An 18415-nucleotide genomic window follows, 5' to 3' on the forward strand; every position below is an offset into this window, starting at 1 on the left:
AGTGTGTATTTGAGTGAAATTGGGTGTATTAAGAAGTGAGGACACAGCCTGCTCATAAAAATTGTGTGACATTTGGTGCACATGCACTCACCCACATAGAGGCACGCACATGTGCAAACTCATTTCCTTATGCACACACACACACTGTGCCGCGTTTTCATTTGGGCTATGCAACCTTCTCCACTTTTTAGCTTCCTTCATAGACACTCATCCATTTTTCATGCATCGGTTGTCCCACTTCAAGCTGTGTGCTTGCGGGCGCGTGTGTGTGTGTGTTCATGGTCTTGGTCAAGGTCATGTTATGCACCTCGAGCAAGAATTGAGATGTGTGGTGTACACAAGTACATTGTCAAAATATAAATAAAAACAAAATGAACACAACTTTTGTTGCCTTTTGTTGAGCACACAACTTTTTTTTTAGTTTGATGCATAATATATTATTTATTTGTGTTTACATTTATCTTTCTTTCTTTCTTTCTTTCTTTCTTTCTTTCTTTCTTTCTTTCTTTCTTTCTTTCTTTCTTTCTTTCTTTCTTTCTTTCTAATTAAATGTGACATGATGGGAAGACCGCTTCCTAACCACATTGACGTCACCAGATGCAACTACAACACCCACAATGCAACGCGGTCATTTCTGGCTGTGTTGGCCGTGCAGAAGCGTTCAAGTACACCTCGAACATTTGTGTATTCAACCGTTTAAACCCTGAACTTTTAGCTTGAACGTAAATGAAACTATTTTGGGGTTATTCCAGATAATAATAGTAAAATGAAGTTTGAATTACAAGTCGTTTGCGTTGAATGCCTAGTGTTGTATAATTACGGAAAACGTATCACGCTTTGAAAAACACCATAAAGTTCGAACGTCCGCGTTATTGACTCACCACTAGTTATTATAACCACAAATTTAACCTTAAATAGATAAATGAGTCCAAATGAAATCATAGTCACCACGTCAGATTCAACTGTCAAATCACGTCCGCGTAGTAGCTAGATTTCCGATGATACGCGAACGCATCACACTCCGTACCTCGACCAGCTGCGGCTGCCGTGGCAGCGGCGCATTCTCGCTTTGCAAATCCAAACAATGACTCCGACTACGGAGCGGAGGAAAGCACGCCAATAGAATGCATCAGATGGCACCGCTTTCGCCGCTATTTGCACGTCAAACTTGAAAGCACCCGCCGGAAATATGTGGATACCTACGGAGCAGGAAAAATACGGCGTCGGTAAGTTTATTGCATTTTTTTCTTGTTGAATGACAAAGTGCAATACGAGCGCTGCGTTGACTGACGCGGTGATGTTTTGCATTTGATTGTTTATTATGAGGGGGTGTTTTTGTTGTTTTTCTCCCCCCAACAAACAATGGAAAGCATCCGATCTAATGATGAGAGGTTGACTGCCACATTGCAAAGCACAGTGTTGTCGCTGTGACCCCCCCCCCCCCCCTCCTCCTCCTCACACCCCCGCCCCCCACGGGTTGCTAAATGAACAGCATCTTAAATATTTGTCTCTTTTATTCATTGACTCACTCCTGTGCAGATTTACTTTCAAGGAAGAATCACAGATTCTCATTAAGATGCGAGCATCCTTGGCTGCATTGTGATTGAAATACTCAAGTGAGACAAACAAGCCTACACAAACCAAATGTAGGAAGCTGGAGGAGGAAAGGGGGGCGGGGGGGGGTAACACGGTCTTTTATTCCTGCTTGTGTGGTGTGAATTCCTATTTGCTACCCCCTCCACCCCCTCCTCCTGCTCCGCCTCTTCCTCACAATGACATGATCATTGAGATGTGAGCGTGTTAAAGGTCTCATAATAACATTCCCTTGAGATATAAATCTGCAGTGTGGGAGTGATGCTTCTTAAAATTCCCCATAATCAATTTCATTTTTTTTTTTTTTTTTGCCTCCTCCATCCTGTCCACTTTGAGACTACCTTACCACCGTGACCTAAAATCAACTAGTACAGTCTTGGACTTCTCCTCCTAAGCGTCAACTTCCTATTCCTGGCGCTAAAAAAAAAAAACGGTCCACAAATCCTCCATTCAGTAGGATCCACATTTTAATTGCAGACTATCCAATTTCAAAGTCCACTTGGGCTGGATTAGAGGGAGGATATTCATATTTAAGGCTGGGTAGTCACCATTGTCCCCTTCAATCTGCCGTTAATTGGATTAAAAGTACTCCATCCCTTCTGGTTGAATAACTGCAATTTAATTTTTGAAACATTCTTTGCTAGCAGAACATCGTTTGTTTTTTTGTCTGGGTCCCCTTTTTATGTTTGAGGAAGGAACCAGTGTTTTCCTGTTGTGAAACCCCAAAAGCTGAAGATGTGTTGGCATCTCGAATGACTTCAGGGCATCGGTGACGAGGTCGACAGAGCCTTTCAAAATTAAGTTTCGAGATTGAATCAAATATGAAATCACATATCTCCTCCATAAGTCACTCAAGGCGACGTAGTGTCACATTATGCCCCCAGACAGACTCCGCCTCCTCTCCTCATTAAGACCTTTTGTTAAAACCAATCAAGCGTATCATTGCTCATCACAAGCGCATAATTAAACTATTTTAACGAGCTGGCGTGCGTCAAAAGTCTGCCTGCGTTACGAACGATGATTTATAAGCTACGTCGGAATCTCCAAACTGAACAAGAGCTCGTCGGATTATTGCTTGTTTGTCGCCCGAGGCCTAGCTGGGAAGGAGACCCCGGCCCCCCCCTCCTCCTCCCATGGGGGGATGTCACTGAGGGTGCTGGCGCGTGTCAGGGGCGGGTTTATTGTCAAGGGGGCACCCGCTCCGCCCCGACCCCCCCTCACTTGGACTCCACAGGGGGTTTAGCAGGTTGTTTCCGAACGGGTTGCCCATTCCACCATCCACAATCCCGTAATGCAGCAAAAACCCCAAAGCGAGGTATGGATAGAATTTTGGGGGGGAGGTGAAGAGTGTTGAGGTGAAGCCTAGCAGCTTTTTAATTGCTTCCCCTGCCTACCGCCTCATCTCCATCTGCAAAGATGGCGCCCCTTCGCCAACGTCAACATGGGACATGTCGGCGCCCCCCCCCTCACTCCCTCTTGTGAGTTGAACAGATGTTAAAGACAATGGATTAGGAAAAAAAAATAAATCCCATAATAAATAATAAAAAATAAATAAAAAACAGAAATAAATTAAAAAAATAAATAGTAAAATAAATAAATAAATAAATAAATAAATAAATAAATACATCCTATAATTGTTATGTTCAACTACAGCCATCTTTTTTTTTGTGCAGACACACTGGATAATAATTGAAAGGCATTGTTACGCAAAGACGAGAAAATGCCCTCGCTGCTTCGGTGTTCCATTAATCCACGCTCTGTTTATTTCGCCCTACAATTGATGTGAACGCTTACTTTGCATCTGTCACCACAAAGATGTAAGGAAGAAGGAGATGAATGGAATGCGAGGAACGAGGTTCTCCTCCTTGCCACTTCTCGCTAGCTTATCCCATTGTTGGCGGTGACACAGACAAGCCCGCATGCAACATTAGGCCACAGCTATGCATAATGTTATGACAGGCCACCAGGGGGGGGGGGGCTGACACGGGCTTTCCTGCTGCTTTTCCACTCCAGTGGCATCCATATTTTATACACGAGTCCCCGGATTCATTTTTTTGGGAGAATAATCATGAAATTTGGCAAGGACATTTCCAAAGCGTCCCGCTGTGGTGCTACTTCTCGATATCAATGTGCGAACTGGAGGTTAATGGGATGTGTTAGTGGAAGATGGGCCGAACGGGGGGAATATGATTGGCGTGAAATTTTCATACAAAAAAAAAAAACAATCGGGGTGCCTGCCGATGCCAATCACTGTGATTGGCAGGTGAGAGGCGCCGGGAGACACTTGTTTTTCCTCCTCATTCATTGTATAAAAAAAAATGATTGCGCACGTTGGCGTGATGTCAGTTCTCCGTTCCCTGCGGCTGTAATCCCGGCCGGCCCGTATTGACCATAAAGGAAGTGTACATCGATTCGTGCGTGTGTGTGTGTGACCCAGTGTAATCGTAATGACCTCAAGGCTTCCATTTCCCTATACGGCTGGTTTTAGTCAAAGCTATTTTTTGCTCAGCTGCTCAAGTTACTTAAGTCAATGTGGGGAAATTTATTATTAATATTCTCGTAAAAAAGGGAGAGATGTGATCATGTAATATTGAGAGCTAATACAAGTGTCCGAGCTAGCTGGGAGCAATTATTCTATTATATTATAGTATATGAAATAAATAAATAAATATATATTTTTTTTATTTATTTTATTTTTTTCAATTATAAGGTATATTATATTATATTATATTATATTATATTATATTATATTATATTATATATATTTAATTTAGATTTTTTTAAATTATTATTTTTATTTTTTTTAATTATAAGGTATGCAGAGATTTATGTAAAACTAACCCTAACTATAGTAGCGCTAAATACTCAACCTGCTTACGTGACCGTGACCTAAATGGTGCCGATAATGCCGATAGGAAACGGCATGAGCTCAGCGTGGAAGTTCAGTTTCACTCGCAAGCCCTCTCGTGCCGTTCAGGTCAGCGGGTTTGTCAGGATTAATTCCAAAGTAAGCCAGAAGGCCCGAAAGGTCTTTGGATTGATGGCGCTTAAGAAAGCTAACGTTTGACCTTGGCTTGTCTTTTCAACCTTTAATTCCGCCGATGTTTTCTTTCAAAGAGAAAAATTCCCACAAAAGCAAAAAGGGTAGGATGAAGTTTGAAATCCAAAACGTGCTTCCGTGGACGAGCATGAAAAAGACATTAAGTCTTGTTTCCTCCTGCCCCATTTCCTGCCTGGGTCTTGCGTGTTCCAAGGTAGTACTAGCCTGACCCTTATCTCACACTCCGCCCCCACCTTCTCAAGCCTCATCCTTCTTTATCTCGCACTCCTTCAAATCCATACTCATCCGTCCCAGATATTCCAAAACGTGTTTGCTTGCGCATAATGTGTTTATTTGTAGCCCGCACACCATGGCATGCGCAAGCCTCGGTGGATCTCACGTCTCGGAAATGATAAAGCACTACAGATGCTCGGCGGCGGCTTAGGAGAGCATCTTCAACCCCGCGAGAGGATCTTTGGTGTGCCACTGTCAAATCTTACAAAACATGTTATGCTTTCTTCGGAGGCGTGTTTTTACGCTGCAATGAGATTTGAAACGGCTGTAAACTGCTTTTTTTTTTCTTTTACGCTTCTTCTGTCTCTTTTTTTTCTGCATACAAATGCTGTTAAATGAGATTAGCGATGGATGAAGCTTAGCTAGTTTTTTTTTTTTCAGTTTTTGTCTAAGTCACAGTCCAAGGAGTTAAAATGACACACAAATAATATAATATTATATATGGATAAAGGATTGCAAACAACTAATCGTCTAAATGAATCATTATGTTGAGTGCAGGTTGATTAAATCTGTCGCGACCCATTTTGCCTGCCACGCAGAGATTAAAAAAAAAAAATTGGGATTATATTTTGTTTTGATTTGTGCATTTTTATGTCTTCTGCTTAATAGAATTTTTTACAAGCCTCATAACTAGCAATTATTATTTCCTCATGTATTTAATTTTTTTTTTGATATTATGTCAGTCCTTTTTTTTAAAAAATCCGTTGGCTCGGAGTGCCCCCCTCCCCCCCGCTCGCCACAAGCTTAACCTCACCGAGCGTCCACCTGGCGTCTTCATTTTCCCGACTTCAATCACTCCCCGGCCTCAGGGGTGGGAGTCCGAGGACCTCTAAGCGTCAAGTGTTGCTTCTAAAAGTAGCTGAAACATATCCCCTTTTGTGTGGGCGAGAGGAAACCACCGTGGGAGCCTTTTGTTTGACCACCGCATGAAAAATATGACAATTGAAAAGGAACCTTGTTTTTTTCCTACCCCCGATGAGGCCCCACGGCTATTCTTGCTAACAAGCAATTTGTGTAGAGAGCTGGCCCCAGATAATATACATACAAACGCTAGCATGGAAATAATCCAGCATGTGGCACTTAGCAAACGTCCACGTTTCACTGGGATTCATGGCCAGATTCTGTTTGACGACAGATGGCTTTGTTGATCAAGCGAGAGAGATCGGGTTGTGGGGGGTTCTCCCCCCCCACAACCCGAGGGGGGGGGGCTGGAAATGTAAAAATAGCTCTTCACTTTGAGTAATCTTCACTATTAACTCATTCACTGCCAATCCAGTTTGTTGTCTAGAACTGTCAATGGCGGTTGGGTGTCAAACCTAAGGCTCGGGGGGGCCAGATGCGGTCCACCACATCGACTTTGTGTCATTACTAAAATTACAAATAATCTTCACTTTTAAAAATAATAGAGATATTGCTAGCAATTTTTATAATTTATTAAAATATTTGAACAATATTTACCCTAACCCTAACCCTAACCCGCAAAAAAAATATAATTTGACATGGATCAATAATGGAAATCTTTCGACTACCTTTTTATTTGATGCATTAATGGCGTGTCAGTGGTTTTGACCTTGATGCTGGCAAATCTCTGGATCAGCTTTCAGTCTTTCATGCTCACTTAAAGAGCAGGAAAAAAAAAAAAGTCAGTGATTTGTGCTTCTTTGAAACTGGACTCCTTCCCTGGTGGACATTGTTCACACCTCAAGGGCTGGCTGCTTTCAAGCTATGCCGTGAAATGAGACCTTTTTGTTTTTTTTATCGCCCTTTGAAATGCTAAGAAAAACATTCATGCCCCGTTCTGGACCTTTTTGAGCCTTCTGCTCTGCCGTGCTGACCTAATGAGCGTGGAGGATCTATAAATAGTGACCCGCAAACGGATCATACCACGCCTCTTTTAGGATTAGCGCTCGGCATGCTCAAGGAAAACACGGAAGGTTACATTTTTTTTCCCCCGACTACCTCGTCTTAGATCAACTATGGGAATGAATGATTGATTTGAGTTTACAGACATCATCAGTGATGATGGGCCCACCCGTAAGCTCCCCCGGGACCTTCATCTGGACTACAGCCATAATCCTCTTTACCCTAATGCACCAGTGACCTTAGCATCACCGTGGTCACCGAGGAATACAGATTCAGAGCCAGAACGTGGCTAACGATTAGCCGGGTAGACTTCCGATAAGATTCTGGAGTGCGTCTGTGGGAATTTTTGTTTGTGTGGGTCGATATTGACAAGTTTTGCATCGTAGTTTCCGGTACAAATCAACCAAGAACAAGGCCAGGAGACAATAATAGGATGGACAAAGTATTCTTCTTCTCAGCCGGGCGGCCATGTTTGTGTTTCTCCACAGCTCATTAGCGTGTTTTATACTTTCTTCCCTCCAGCGAGTGGCAGGCGTAGAATGGGCCCATAAATGAGGTTACCTTTTCTACTTCGTACAACGGTGGGAGGAGAAAAACAAAGAGGAAATTAATCACTCCAGCCTTGCCCGGCCCTCCTCTTCATCTACATCTCCTGTAGATTTTTTTTTCGGGAATACTTTTATTTAATCACCGCCATCCACTGTCGCTGACCTAAATGGCGAAACTGGGGCGGTTTTGTTTTTCCCCCTCATCCTTACCTTGATTTTTGCCACTATATATCCACGTCCGATTTAATCTACCGGATTTACCGGGGAATTGGGATTCAATTGAATCGAACAGGAAGAGAGTCATTATGAATCCGTCTTACTCTCTCGTTCGGACGATTCGATACATGTTCCACAATCCATAGGGATTCTCCAAAGACTCTTTCCATTGTCTCTGATAATCATCCACACCAGACATGCCAGAAGTTCCTCACCCCCCTCTGTGGAACAATCCTCCACCATCCACCGACGGAATCCTGGGTACAGTAAAATAGCCTGGACGACAGCTGAAGCTTCTGGAATGCCAGACGACGTGAAGGCCAGTGGTTCCCCTCGATAGGTTGACTAATCAGTCCAACCCTTCAGGGCTTGAGTAGAACCTCCCTTGTGGACTGAAATTAAAATAGCAAGTATGGAGACACTGGTGATTGGAAATCTATTGTTGTGCATTTCTATTGATCTCCACTTCTTGCAGATGTTGGTAGCATTGGCAAGACAAACAAACCGCAGGATCCAAGCCGCCAAGCTCCTTTTTATAGGAAAGAATGAGAAGCCGTGCCAGTATAGACACAGCAGCCGCACACTGGCTCCTTCATTTTCCATATGTTGTGGCTCATGAAGAGGCCAACGCATATCACATGAAAACGTTTTATTTTTATTCCGAGGCTCGGGCTGGCTGAGTGATCCCGCCTCGCCTCGCTCGCTCGTTCGCTCGTCCGCTGGCACAGTTTTGTCATCTGGCCATTGTTCTTGACGAGGAATAGCCCTAGGAAAGAACTCCGGCTATTGTTTTATTGTTACCCGCGTCCACTCGCGGAATTATTTGGCTAATAAACTATTTTGGGAGGTTTCTGCGGTCTTTGCTTAATTACTTGGATAACATAAAAATCTGACCTTGTCACTAGACAATGGGTGTCCAACCTGAGGCTCGGGGGGCCAGATACGGCCCGCCAAATCATTTTATGTGGCCCCTGAAGACAAATGTCTTAATTTTAAAGAAATACAGATATTGCTAGCAATTTTTATGACCATTCATCTTTTGAATCACTAAAGCTCCCCTGAAGAAGTTCTCAAGGGCGTTCTCAAGAGAAGTTGACTTCTTGACTTCATGTTTGACATTGAGCGTCCTGCAAACTACCACTTTTCCAAACTGGCCGACGGGCCTGCTCGATAATGAGGTCCGCTCCATTGGCTTGTACTTGTGAAGCACCTGCCATCTGTGTGTCCTTGAGTGGAGGCCCTGTTTTTGTCTTCAGTCAATCTGGCCGCGCTCCGAGGCTAGCGCCGTCTGTCAAGGCGAGCCCGGGCTTATCAATCGGGACTTCCTTCTGCGTCTCGGCCTCCCACGCCCCAATCCCGTGCGTTTCACCCGCATCCACTTCAATGGAGACCTCCAACACTGCAGTCTTTCATTGACTGTTTCAAAAACACACAATTATCCAGTCTGTCTCTCACTGAGGGCTTTTGTTTTTATCTCGCTGAATGAAGGCTACTGGGCCAGGATGTAAAGTGTGAGATAACGACTAGACAGAATTTGGGATTGGGATCCGCAGGGAGCTACGCTCAGCTGTTTGTGATGCTTCTTTCATCCGCCCCTTTTTTGTCTTTGAGCTTGTTTGCGGCAAACTAGGCTAAATGAGACTCTCGGTGGTTGACGTGCCGCATTTGACGAGACGTGCAATAAAAAATTTGGCACCGGTCGTCTTCCTCTCATTTGCATTCCCGGCGACTGTCTCGGTGGTTGCGCTCGACTGGAACTTGTGGCGAGGCTTTGCGGCGTTTCTCCAAAAAAGATGAAATTGTTTGAAGGAAGAGTTGCCAGTCCATCACGCTAACTTGATCATGCTAACTCGAAGCCATGGAAACTGGGCGAGACGGTAAAATATGCAGCCCTGTCAGATTTTGCGTGCGTCTCACAAAGCAAGGTCAGACGTGACGCCACTTTGGTGTGTTTATATTTGCATGCGGCATAATTTGTTTTAATTTGATTCAAGAGAGCCTGAAGTGCAGATGGAGGTCGCTGCCACTTACTTGCTGAAGGAAGTGGTGAAGCTTTTTTTTTTCTGTGAGTCAGAATGCACCGCCTACTTTTAACAGTTGGGTGGCAGAGCCAAGCAGATGTTTAGTCGCCTGCTTTTCTCTTTCGGGAAGGTGCGTAGGGGGGTCAGCCCGACCTGAGCCGGAAAACTGAAAATCTGCAACGCCCCCGGAGAGGCGACAGATGCTGATGACGACCGAACGTTAATCCAAACTCAATTATTGGATCGCACTTCCTTTATGGATGCTTCTGTTCGCAAATGTGTGAAAGTGATGATGATGTCACGCTCTGGGGGGGATTAGGAATCTTAGCAAATTCCAACGGATGCTTTTAGCGAGCAGATTAACGTCATTGAGTGTGATCCGGTTCACTGACCTATGTTCAGAGGAACCGGACCAACGGACCAGATAGAATATCCAATTTATTCTGTGTGTTAGCATGTTGCTATTTCCAAAAAGTAAGGTTGCGCTTCTGCAGTTTGATTTGGTGGTTTGGTTAATCTTGGCCTCCCTAGCGATGAATAGCTCGAGCCTGACCTTTGGTAACCTTGTGGCGTCAGGCTAATTTGTTTGCGGGAGGCTGAAAAATGATTTGAACACCACTGAATGCTTTTCCTGGACGCCACCATTTGTGCTAGCTTGTTAAGCTAGCGCTACATTGCCGCTACTCTTTTCCCAAACAGTTTCTGTTTAGATTTTTGATATCAAAACGACCTTAACTCATACAATCGTACTAAAAATTGTCTTCCTTGTGTTTTTGGAGAGTTTGTCATCCAACTTGCGTCGCTAACCGCAGTCCCAGACTTATAAGGACATTACAGTTGTGGGGATGTATTTAAAGCTTTTTTTTTTAACTTCACCACAGAGTGCGAGATAAATGCGTAAGGGCCCTTTGATTTGGGAAACAGTGTTCGCAGCGTTGGCCGAGACAAAGCATAGCTCAGCTAGTTTTGGTTTGAGTCGGAATGTTTCCATGTCACATCGGCGGACGATGATTGTTCTTCCCATCTGATGTATCTCAGTTCTGTTTGTTCCCACGTACGATATTGCGAAACAGCGGGAAAAAAAGTCCCGCTTCCTCTTTTCCGCTCGTTTTGAGTGCGTCACGGCAAGTGTTTATTGGCGTGTTTCGTAATGCTCACACGTTCTGTATATTCCCAGTTGAATATTCATGAAGCGTGCATTTGGCAGCGATGCCGGCGAGGGGAGCGCCACCGGTTGCCGCGTTAGTAAATTAGCATATTAATGATATAAATGCTGTATAATGAACACGTGGGAGAGGATTACGCGCGTGAATCATTGTCAGATCAGTCAGGGAGAAGAAGGAGTCAAGCTAAGGAGGTCAAAATGTCCCTTAAAATGAGTGGAATGTCTTTTTTTTTTTTTTTAATACTCCTGAATTTAATCTAATCTGCCTGTAAAATATGATCAGGTACTCCTGCCTCGTTTAATCAGTCGTTTTTGAATCGGCTTTTTTTTTTTTTTTTGCACGTCGACTACGTTGGTTCTTTTGAAGGCGCGACGAGCGAGCCCGACTTAATGTGCTTTGACAAGCCGGGGTTGGAGTGGAAGCGGCAAACACCTGTTAGAGCCATCTGACGAGAGGCCTCGTCGCTCGGCCTCACCACTTCCTCTCCAGAGCGGCGGGAAGCACGTGAACCCCACCAAAATGCAAGCACAGCTGAAATATTTCGTCTCAGTTTTTTTTTTTTTTAAGGGTACTTGTGAAGCTATCCTGATACAAAAAAAGAGTCCTCCTTGCCAGTAGTTGGCGCTACATCTTCGGACTATCAATCTAATTTTGTTCCTAATTTAGGTTAGGGTTAGGGTTAGGCATTCCTTTTTTGAAACAAATAGATATATCTGAGCTTAAACAGCCAAAGCGCAAGCTAGCACGCAACACGTCTAAATATAAAGCTGCACACTCGGTACCGACGCTTGAGGTGTTAGTGCAGGAATTGACACCTACCTTGCATATTTAATGAGGTGAAAGATGTGATAGCAAACACTGAATTTGAATGACATGCATTCAATTTGCATTATTGAATTGTTCACATTTTTTTTAGCAATTCTGTTCAGAACCAATAGCATGGTAGCGATTCCTTTTTGTTCAAAGATCATCTTATCTCCTCTGACAACCTTGACATGAAGCGCCAGTGTGACAGCATCATGGCTGGTGATGGAGATGAGCGTTGACATGTTCACCTTGCGCACACCCGTCTGACACACTCCATCTCTGTCACACCATGACCCCGCCCCCTCCCTCCCTCCTCCTTGTGACCCGTCAGATTTTATTGAAAGACCAAAAAATGTTCTGAGCCGCCGTTTTCTGACTCAGGCAGGGAATCCAATCATAAAGAATGCACATATTGAATTTTTTTGTCGTCGCTGTCCGCAGTGCTGGCCAGTTTCCGAGGCACCGTCCAGCACGGCCTCCCGTTGGAAATTGGCGACACGGTGCAGATCCTGGAAAAATGTGAAGGTTGGTATCACAACACCAAACATTAATCGGACACAATAACGACTCAATTGAAGCTGAGATTTTTTTGGGTTCATTTTTTTTCATCACACACGCCTCATAACAGCTCATTTTAAAGACGGCGTCAAATCACACTGGCTGCTGTTTTCTTTCAAGGGAGCTAGCTGACTCCTTTTCCAGCCGTCCAGCCCACGCCGAGTCTGTTTTGCTCCCACGTACGCAATTTTGCTGTCATTCCACTTGAGCTCCTCTTGTAATGATAGAAAAATCAACATCTTTTTTTTGGATAATTAAGCGGTACATATATTCTGTAAAACCATCGAGCGCAGCGGAACTTTACAAACCAGATTTCCTGTTCAGGTTTCGGTCGTGTGGTTGTCAGGTTAACCGAGTCGATTCTCCCCTCTTGTATTCACTTTCTCTTCCTGTTTGTACACAGAGTCAGTTAGAAGAATGTGGTCTAGCACACACACACACACACACACACACACACACACACACACACACACACACATCCCTCGGAAGTTGACAATAGCCCAGCCGATGGAAGACTTTGCCCAGAAGGCAACAGCAGCGGCGAGATCATCAACAGCGAGGATGCTGAGTGACAGTTACAGAGGCGGGCTAATGGCTTTGCCTCACGTCGCCGCCGACACTTCAAAACGCCGCAAAAGTGTTGACGCCGACACGCAGCGGCGGTGTGATTTGGTCTTTGAACAGCACTCGCTGCGTTTTTCCACAACGTTGATCCAGATCTTGAAATAGTCAGCTGTCGCTTCCAGATGTGTTGCCGTCTCTAACGGCAGCGGTGAAAGGGGAATGACATCACTCACTTAACGAACCTGCAAAACCTTGGTCCTTTTATAAAATATACAGAATATTGATATTATATTTACCAAACATGTCTCGATGGTATGATGAAAATAACCCAATGGCGCTTGCTTTCTGCAGGCTGGTACCGAGGATTCATCTTGAAGAATCCAAATGTCAAGGTAGATTGGAGAGCTATTAATTTTATTTATTTATTTATTTATTTATTTATTTATTTAATTTAATTTAATTTAATTTAATTTAATTTAATTTAATTTAATTTAATTTAATTTAATTGTATTTTATTTAATTTAATTGTATTTTATTTTATTCTGGAATCTGCAAAATCTGGCTAACATTTAGCTAGGCTAGCCCGAACGCTAACCTTAATTGTTTGCCGTGTGCCCCTAGGGAATCTTCCCAACCAGTTACATCCACCTGAAGAATGCCCACGTCAAGAATAAAGGCCAATTCGAGACCGTCATCCCCGTGGAGGACTCGGTCATCACCGAGATGACTTCGACGCTACGCGATTGGGGGGCCATGTGGAAACAGCTCTATGTGGTACTGATTCTTTTCCAGCTTTTGGCTCCTTTGTTCATTTCAATCAGCAAAAGCCGTTTTCATTTATCGTATTGATTCCCTTTGTGACCCGTGAAGTTATCTGGGCCGCTGATGAATCCTCAGACGTTTGAGGCTGAAAAGCAGCAGGACGCCCGAGCTAATTTGCACAAATCCTTTCACATGAAAGTTTCATAATTTGCGCCAGATCGTTTGAGCCTTCTCGCTTCTTCTCCCAGAAGAACGAGGGGGATTTGTTCCACCGGCTGTGGCACGTGATGAATGAAATCTTGGACCTGAGGAGACAGGTTCTGGTGGGCCACCTCACCCACGACCGCATGAGGGACGTCAAGCAGCACATCACGGCCCGGTTGGACTGGGGCAACGAGTGAGTTCCGAGACACTTGCTCTGCCTTTTCCGTGTTTTTCTTGGCACGTTAACTCCTCGGTGTGCACTCTGTCTTCCACCTGTCTTTTCGTTTTTTTTTCACTCGCCCTCCCCTCAGTGTCACACCGGCGCTAAATAAATGATTAATCACTCTCTTTGGATCCATCACTCTATATTTAGTGACATCTAGTCTGGGTCTTTCTGGGACATTTGAAAATAAAGGCTAAGAAGCTCTTGGTTTTTGTTTTTTTCCAGACAACTGGGTTTGGACCTGGTCCCTAGACAGGAGTTCAGCATGGTGGACCCGGATGAAATCAGTGTGACGGAACTCTACAAACTGGTGAGTGCTTTTCCATTGCACTCCAAAAAGTTCTCAAATTGTGTGCAAACAGAAAAAAAGAATTAGAAAAACCATATTAGCGGGAATGTTAGCATTTAGCGGGACGTACAGTCAAATCAGTTTTGTCAAAGCGGGAGCTTTATTGATTAGGAAACGTACCTGCTCCCTTGCTTCCCCTTCACATCTTCTGAGAGCGCTGTTACCATGACAACCACGCTGTTGGGAAAATTGTAGCTCACACAGATACACACGCAAAGTGAGATGACTTTCCTCTCTCGGGGGGGTAATTGAAGCACTTAATCCATCTGTTTCATTTTTTGTTGTTGCAAACAAAAGCAAACGCAGCAGGATGGCGAGTTTGCTTCGCCCCACGTTGGGCGCCACATGTTAAATATGCACTTATTTTAAAATAAGCAACCCGAGTTTCCGTTTAACGGGTTGTTAGGGTTAGGGTTAGGGTTAGGGTTAGGGTTCTTTTTATTTTTTCATTCATTCAACCTTTGTTTATACAGTAAAGGCAATTAAGGACAGATTCTCCATGTTGATTTTCGAGAATGAAAGCGTGTCCTCGACCGATTCGTAATTCCGTATTTAAGCACAAGTGTCATTTGTTAAACACAGCAAAAATGTGATCGGCTGCCGTGGAGATTGTTCCTTCAATCGGATTAACTCTCTTTGATTTACTCTCATCCTGTATTTGAGGATTTTCAGCTTATAGATTTAGCTTTTTGTTAGACTCAACAAATCCATCCCTTTTGTATACGTCAATATTTTTTAGTCGACGCCTGTCTCGAAAATGGATTTCCCCTCATTTCACTTTTTGCGCCGCAGATGGAGCATCGGCATCGCAAGAAGGAAACGCCGACGCCCGCCAGTACGCATCACTTGTTCGTCCACGTTAAGAGTCTGATGAGTGCCAATTTGGGGGAGGAGCTTGAGGTCTTCTTCCACATATATGACGGGCGAGAGAACCGACCGCTCAGGTATTCACCAAAATGGCTGAATGTCAAACTCTACAAATTAGCATCCAGCGCTAGTCCGCTAAAAACCTTTTTTGTATTTATTTCTTTATTCTTTAAGGAATAATCCAAATTCTTGAAGGCCTCCCTTTTTTTTCTGTAATACACTGAAAAAATAATAATCAGTGAAGGACATTGGGTCAATTGGGTGAAAAAAAAATGAGGTCATAGGTCATTCAGCTAAGGTTTGTGTCGATGTTCCAGGAAGAGGGGGGGGGGGGGGGGGGGGGGGGGGAATCCAACCATGGCACCACGCCAGCGTTGTCTCACACTGTCTGGCAGCACAAGTAAACAGACACACATTTCCAATGTCCGACTGGCAGGGCGCCATTTCACTGCTTGACTCCGACGCAGACCAGATCGGGGTCCGACGGCGCCATTTTTCTTTGTCTTGGCCACCATAGTACCCGTTTGGTGTCTTTATGGGTTTCTACAATAGCCCCGCCCCCTTTCCAACGGGCGAGCGCACGGGTCCAAATGCAATTATCGATATCAGGAGAGAGCCGAGCGGGCCCAGAGGGAAGGGAACCCGGCCATTCATGTTGTGTTAATACGAGCGCTGATAGAACCAGATAAGGTCCCACTGGAGTTGGAGCAGGGGGGGGTCGTCTAAGCTCGGGCGATCAACACTCGGCATCTGTGATGGGGGGAGGACACGAGTCGCTGTTAATTGACGCGTTTTAACAATAGGCCGCTAATTAAGGTGCTGTTTGATGCGCAGGAATCTGAGTACGCTCGGATAAATGGCGTGGAAAGTTCTCGGGAGCGGCTAATGACTAGCGAGCCAATTCCCAAGTCAGGATGAAAAATATTCCCTGACATAAACGCTTGAAGTTTTTTTTTTTAATTAAATAAATCATCTGAAGGCTAATTAATTCAAACACGAGAGCCAAGCAAACCCAAAAGACCAGCTGGATTTTTTTTTTTCCCCTGAAGGCTCGGTTCCAAAAAAAAAGAAACAAGGCTCATGATGAGCAACAAGTAGATTTGAAATGAAAGATGGACGCATCACATAACAGTGGTGAGTTTTTGGTGCCCTTGCGAGATTCGCCTTGTCAGCAATTTGGCACATTATCAGGCTCTGTGGTGCATTACAAGGGTTTCTCTCCGCTTATCTCGCCGACTGTGAAAGTCACCTAACCGGATTGCCGGGACCCAGCAGGATGCCTTTTTTTTTTTTTTTTTTTTTATCCAAATGCAAACCGTCCTTTCTGCTTTTGTCCGTCATGCGTGTTCTGGTCATTTGAAATTTGAAATATCATCCCACAACGCCATTTTATCCAGCTAGCATTTTTTTTTTTTGCCGCTTAATATTTCACAGCGACGCTAGCTAATCCCATTTTTTTTCTTTTTTTTTTCTTGGTACAGTGAAAGGTTCTTTGTCAGGCTGAATAAGAGCGGCTTGCCCAAGTCGCCGGAGAAGACGGAGAGACAGTGCACGCTGTTTGTGGTAAGGAGACGATGCCAAGCGTTTTTTTTTTTTTTTTTTTGTCAATCCCTAACCGAGTATGTCAAAGCCGTGTTTTGTATTCCCGTCAGGATCTGGGGAGCAGCGATCTTCGAAAAGATGTCTATATTGTCGTGCACGTCATAAGAATAGGTGGGAAATAAATAAATAAATAAATAATAAAAAAAATAAGGTTACATTTTTAAAATTTTCTTAAAAATTAATCCATTTTAATTTAATTTTTCCCACAGGGAGAATGGGCGCCGGGGAGAAGAAGAACCAGTGTAGCGTTCAGTACCGCCGTCCCTTCGGCTGCGCCGTCGTCAGCATCGCCGATCTGCTCACGGCCGATTCCAAGGACGACCACTTGCTGAAGGTTTACGCGTAAGTGTCCAGCCGACGCCCCCCCAAGATCAATCGGATAAGATTTAACAATATATATATATATTTTTAATTATTATTCCTATTATTTTGAACTGATTATTACTCTTTGTGGCGTCTCAGGTGTAACACAGAAAGCGAGTGGTACCAAATCCACGAGAACATCATCAAAAAGGCCAACTCCAGATATAATCTGTCCGGATCCAACACAGGTAAATACCGCAGTCCGAATTACTATTTTTTTTTAAACGAGAAGATAATTTGTAATTTGAGTTGATGCAAAATTTGCGGGCCACATGAAATGATGTGCTGGGCCATATCTGGCCCTCAAACCTTATGTTGGACACCCACGTTCTAATCTAATCCCATTTGCGATTTACTGATTTATATTTTCGCCACACTTGCTTGTTCGAAATGTATCTGAGTTAAATCATTCATAATAATAGGAAGCTTTACATCCTCTTTTTAAGTTATAAATGATGTTGCAATTTCTTCAATTGGTCTCTTTGCCTGTGTCATCATAAGTCTGGTGTCGTGAGATCAGTCCACTTCCGGCCAGTCTGAGTCGCAGTGTTGTTTGGTACGCGTTCAAGTTCTTCTTTCCGGAAGAGCAATTGAAAAGCCTCACATGGTCGTCTCCGCAGGAAGCCTGCCGGCGCTTGCAAAATGCATTCACACGTTTTGTATAAATAGTACACGGGAAAAAGCCGCATCAGCGCTTTCTCGTGACAACAGGTTAGCCAGAGATGTGAAAAAATAAAATTAATATATGTCAGAAAGATTACGGATTGTCGCATTCACTTCTTTGATACCTGTAAAAGCTGCATTCACAAATTCCCAAAAGTGCTGAGTCAGCAATTCTTTCCACCGGCGAACAAATAATGACTGCAGGAGAACTCGGCAATGATAATTTATCATCCGCCTTCCCTCAAAGGCGATGCGGCAAAATTGATGTATTTGGAGATTGGGTGTCGCCGAGTATGAAGCGGAGGTTGTCATTTTTTTTTTTTTTTTTTGGGTGGGCTGTTGCAAAAAAAAAAAATCTTCCAGGAAAAAAAGCGGTTGTTTCATAAGAGTGTTTGTGCAAGCGATGAGTCAGGGCCAGGTAGTTGCTTCAGCTCTCACCTCCATGCCAGCGTAGGCAAGCTGAAATGTTTTGTTTTGGACTTTCCTTCCACCCGCTCCACGACGAGGCGGGCCGGGTGGGCTGAGGCCAGCGCGGGGTTGAGGACGCTTTTGTCAGCCCGAATAATAATGAGATGCTTTTGTGTGGCGGAGAAAGAATAACTCGACGCAGAGAAAACGTTTTATGTAAACCATCGTGGAACAAGTTGTCCCCCTCTTGGATGGCTCCGCCCCTTAGGCCTTGTGTACATACTATAAAATCATTCTACATGTA

At 44.0% G+C, this 18415-nt stretch overlaps 1 protein-coding gene across 5 annotated transcripts in view; it reads left to right on the forward strand.

Moving 5' to 3' along the window:
* Positions 1-1015: 1015 nt before the first annotated feature.
* The window catches only part of dock4b (dedicator of cytokinesis 4b), a 41272-nt gene continuing 23872 nt past the window's right edge, over positions 1016-18415 (forward strand). For 4 of the 5 annotated variants that reach the window (XM_049760714.2, XM_049760719.2, XM_049760716.2 and 1 more), the window contains exons 1-11: positions 1016-1226; positions 11990-12073; positions 13022-13062; positions 13292-13444; positions 13681-13829; positions 14085-14169; positions 15001-15152; positions 16557-16638; positions 16728-16788; positions 16887-17019; positions 17140-17228. In XM_049760714.2, the coding sequence (XP_049616671.1) occupies positions 1190-1226; positions 11990-12073; positions 13022-13062; positions 13292-13444; positions 13681-13829; positions 14085-14169; positions 15001-15152; positions 16557-16638; positions 16728-16788; positions 16887-17019; positions 17140-17228 (1066 nt within the window). In that variant the 5' untranslated portion in view covers positions 1016-1189. The remainder of the gene's footprint in view (positions 1227-11989; positions 12074-13021; positions 13063-13291; positions 13445-13680; positions 13830-14084; positions 14170-15000; positions 15153-16556; positions 16639-16727; positions 16789-16886; positions 17020-17139; positions 17229-18415) is intronic. The other variant, XM_049760715.2, reaches the window with a different exon arrangement.

The sequence above is a fragment of the Syngnathus scovelli genome, chromosome 22, assembly GCF_024217435.2.
Source record: "Syngnathus scovelli strain Florida chromosome 22, RoL_Ssco_1.2, whole genome shotgun sequence".
NCBI lineage: Eukaryota > Metazoa > Chordata > Actinopteri > Syngnathiformes > Syngnathidae > Syngnathus > Syngnathus scovelli.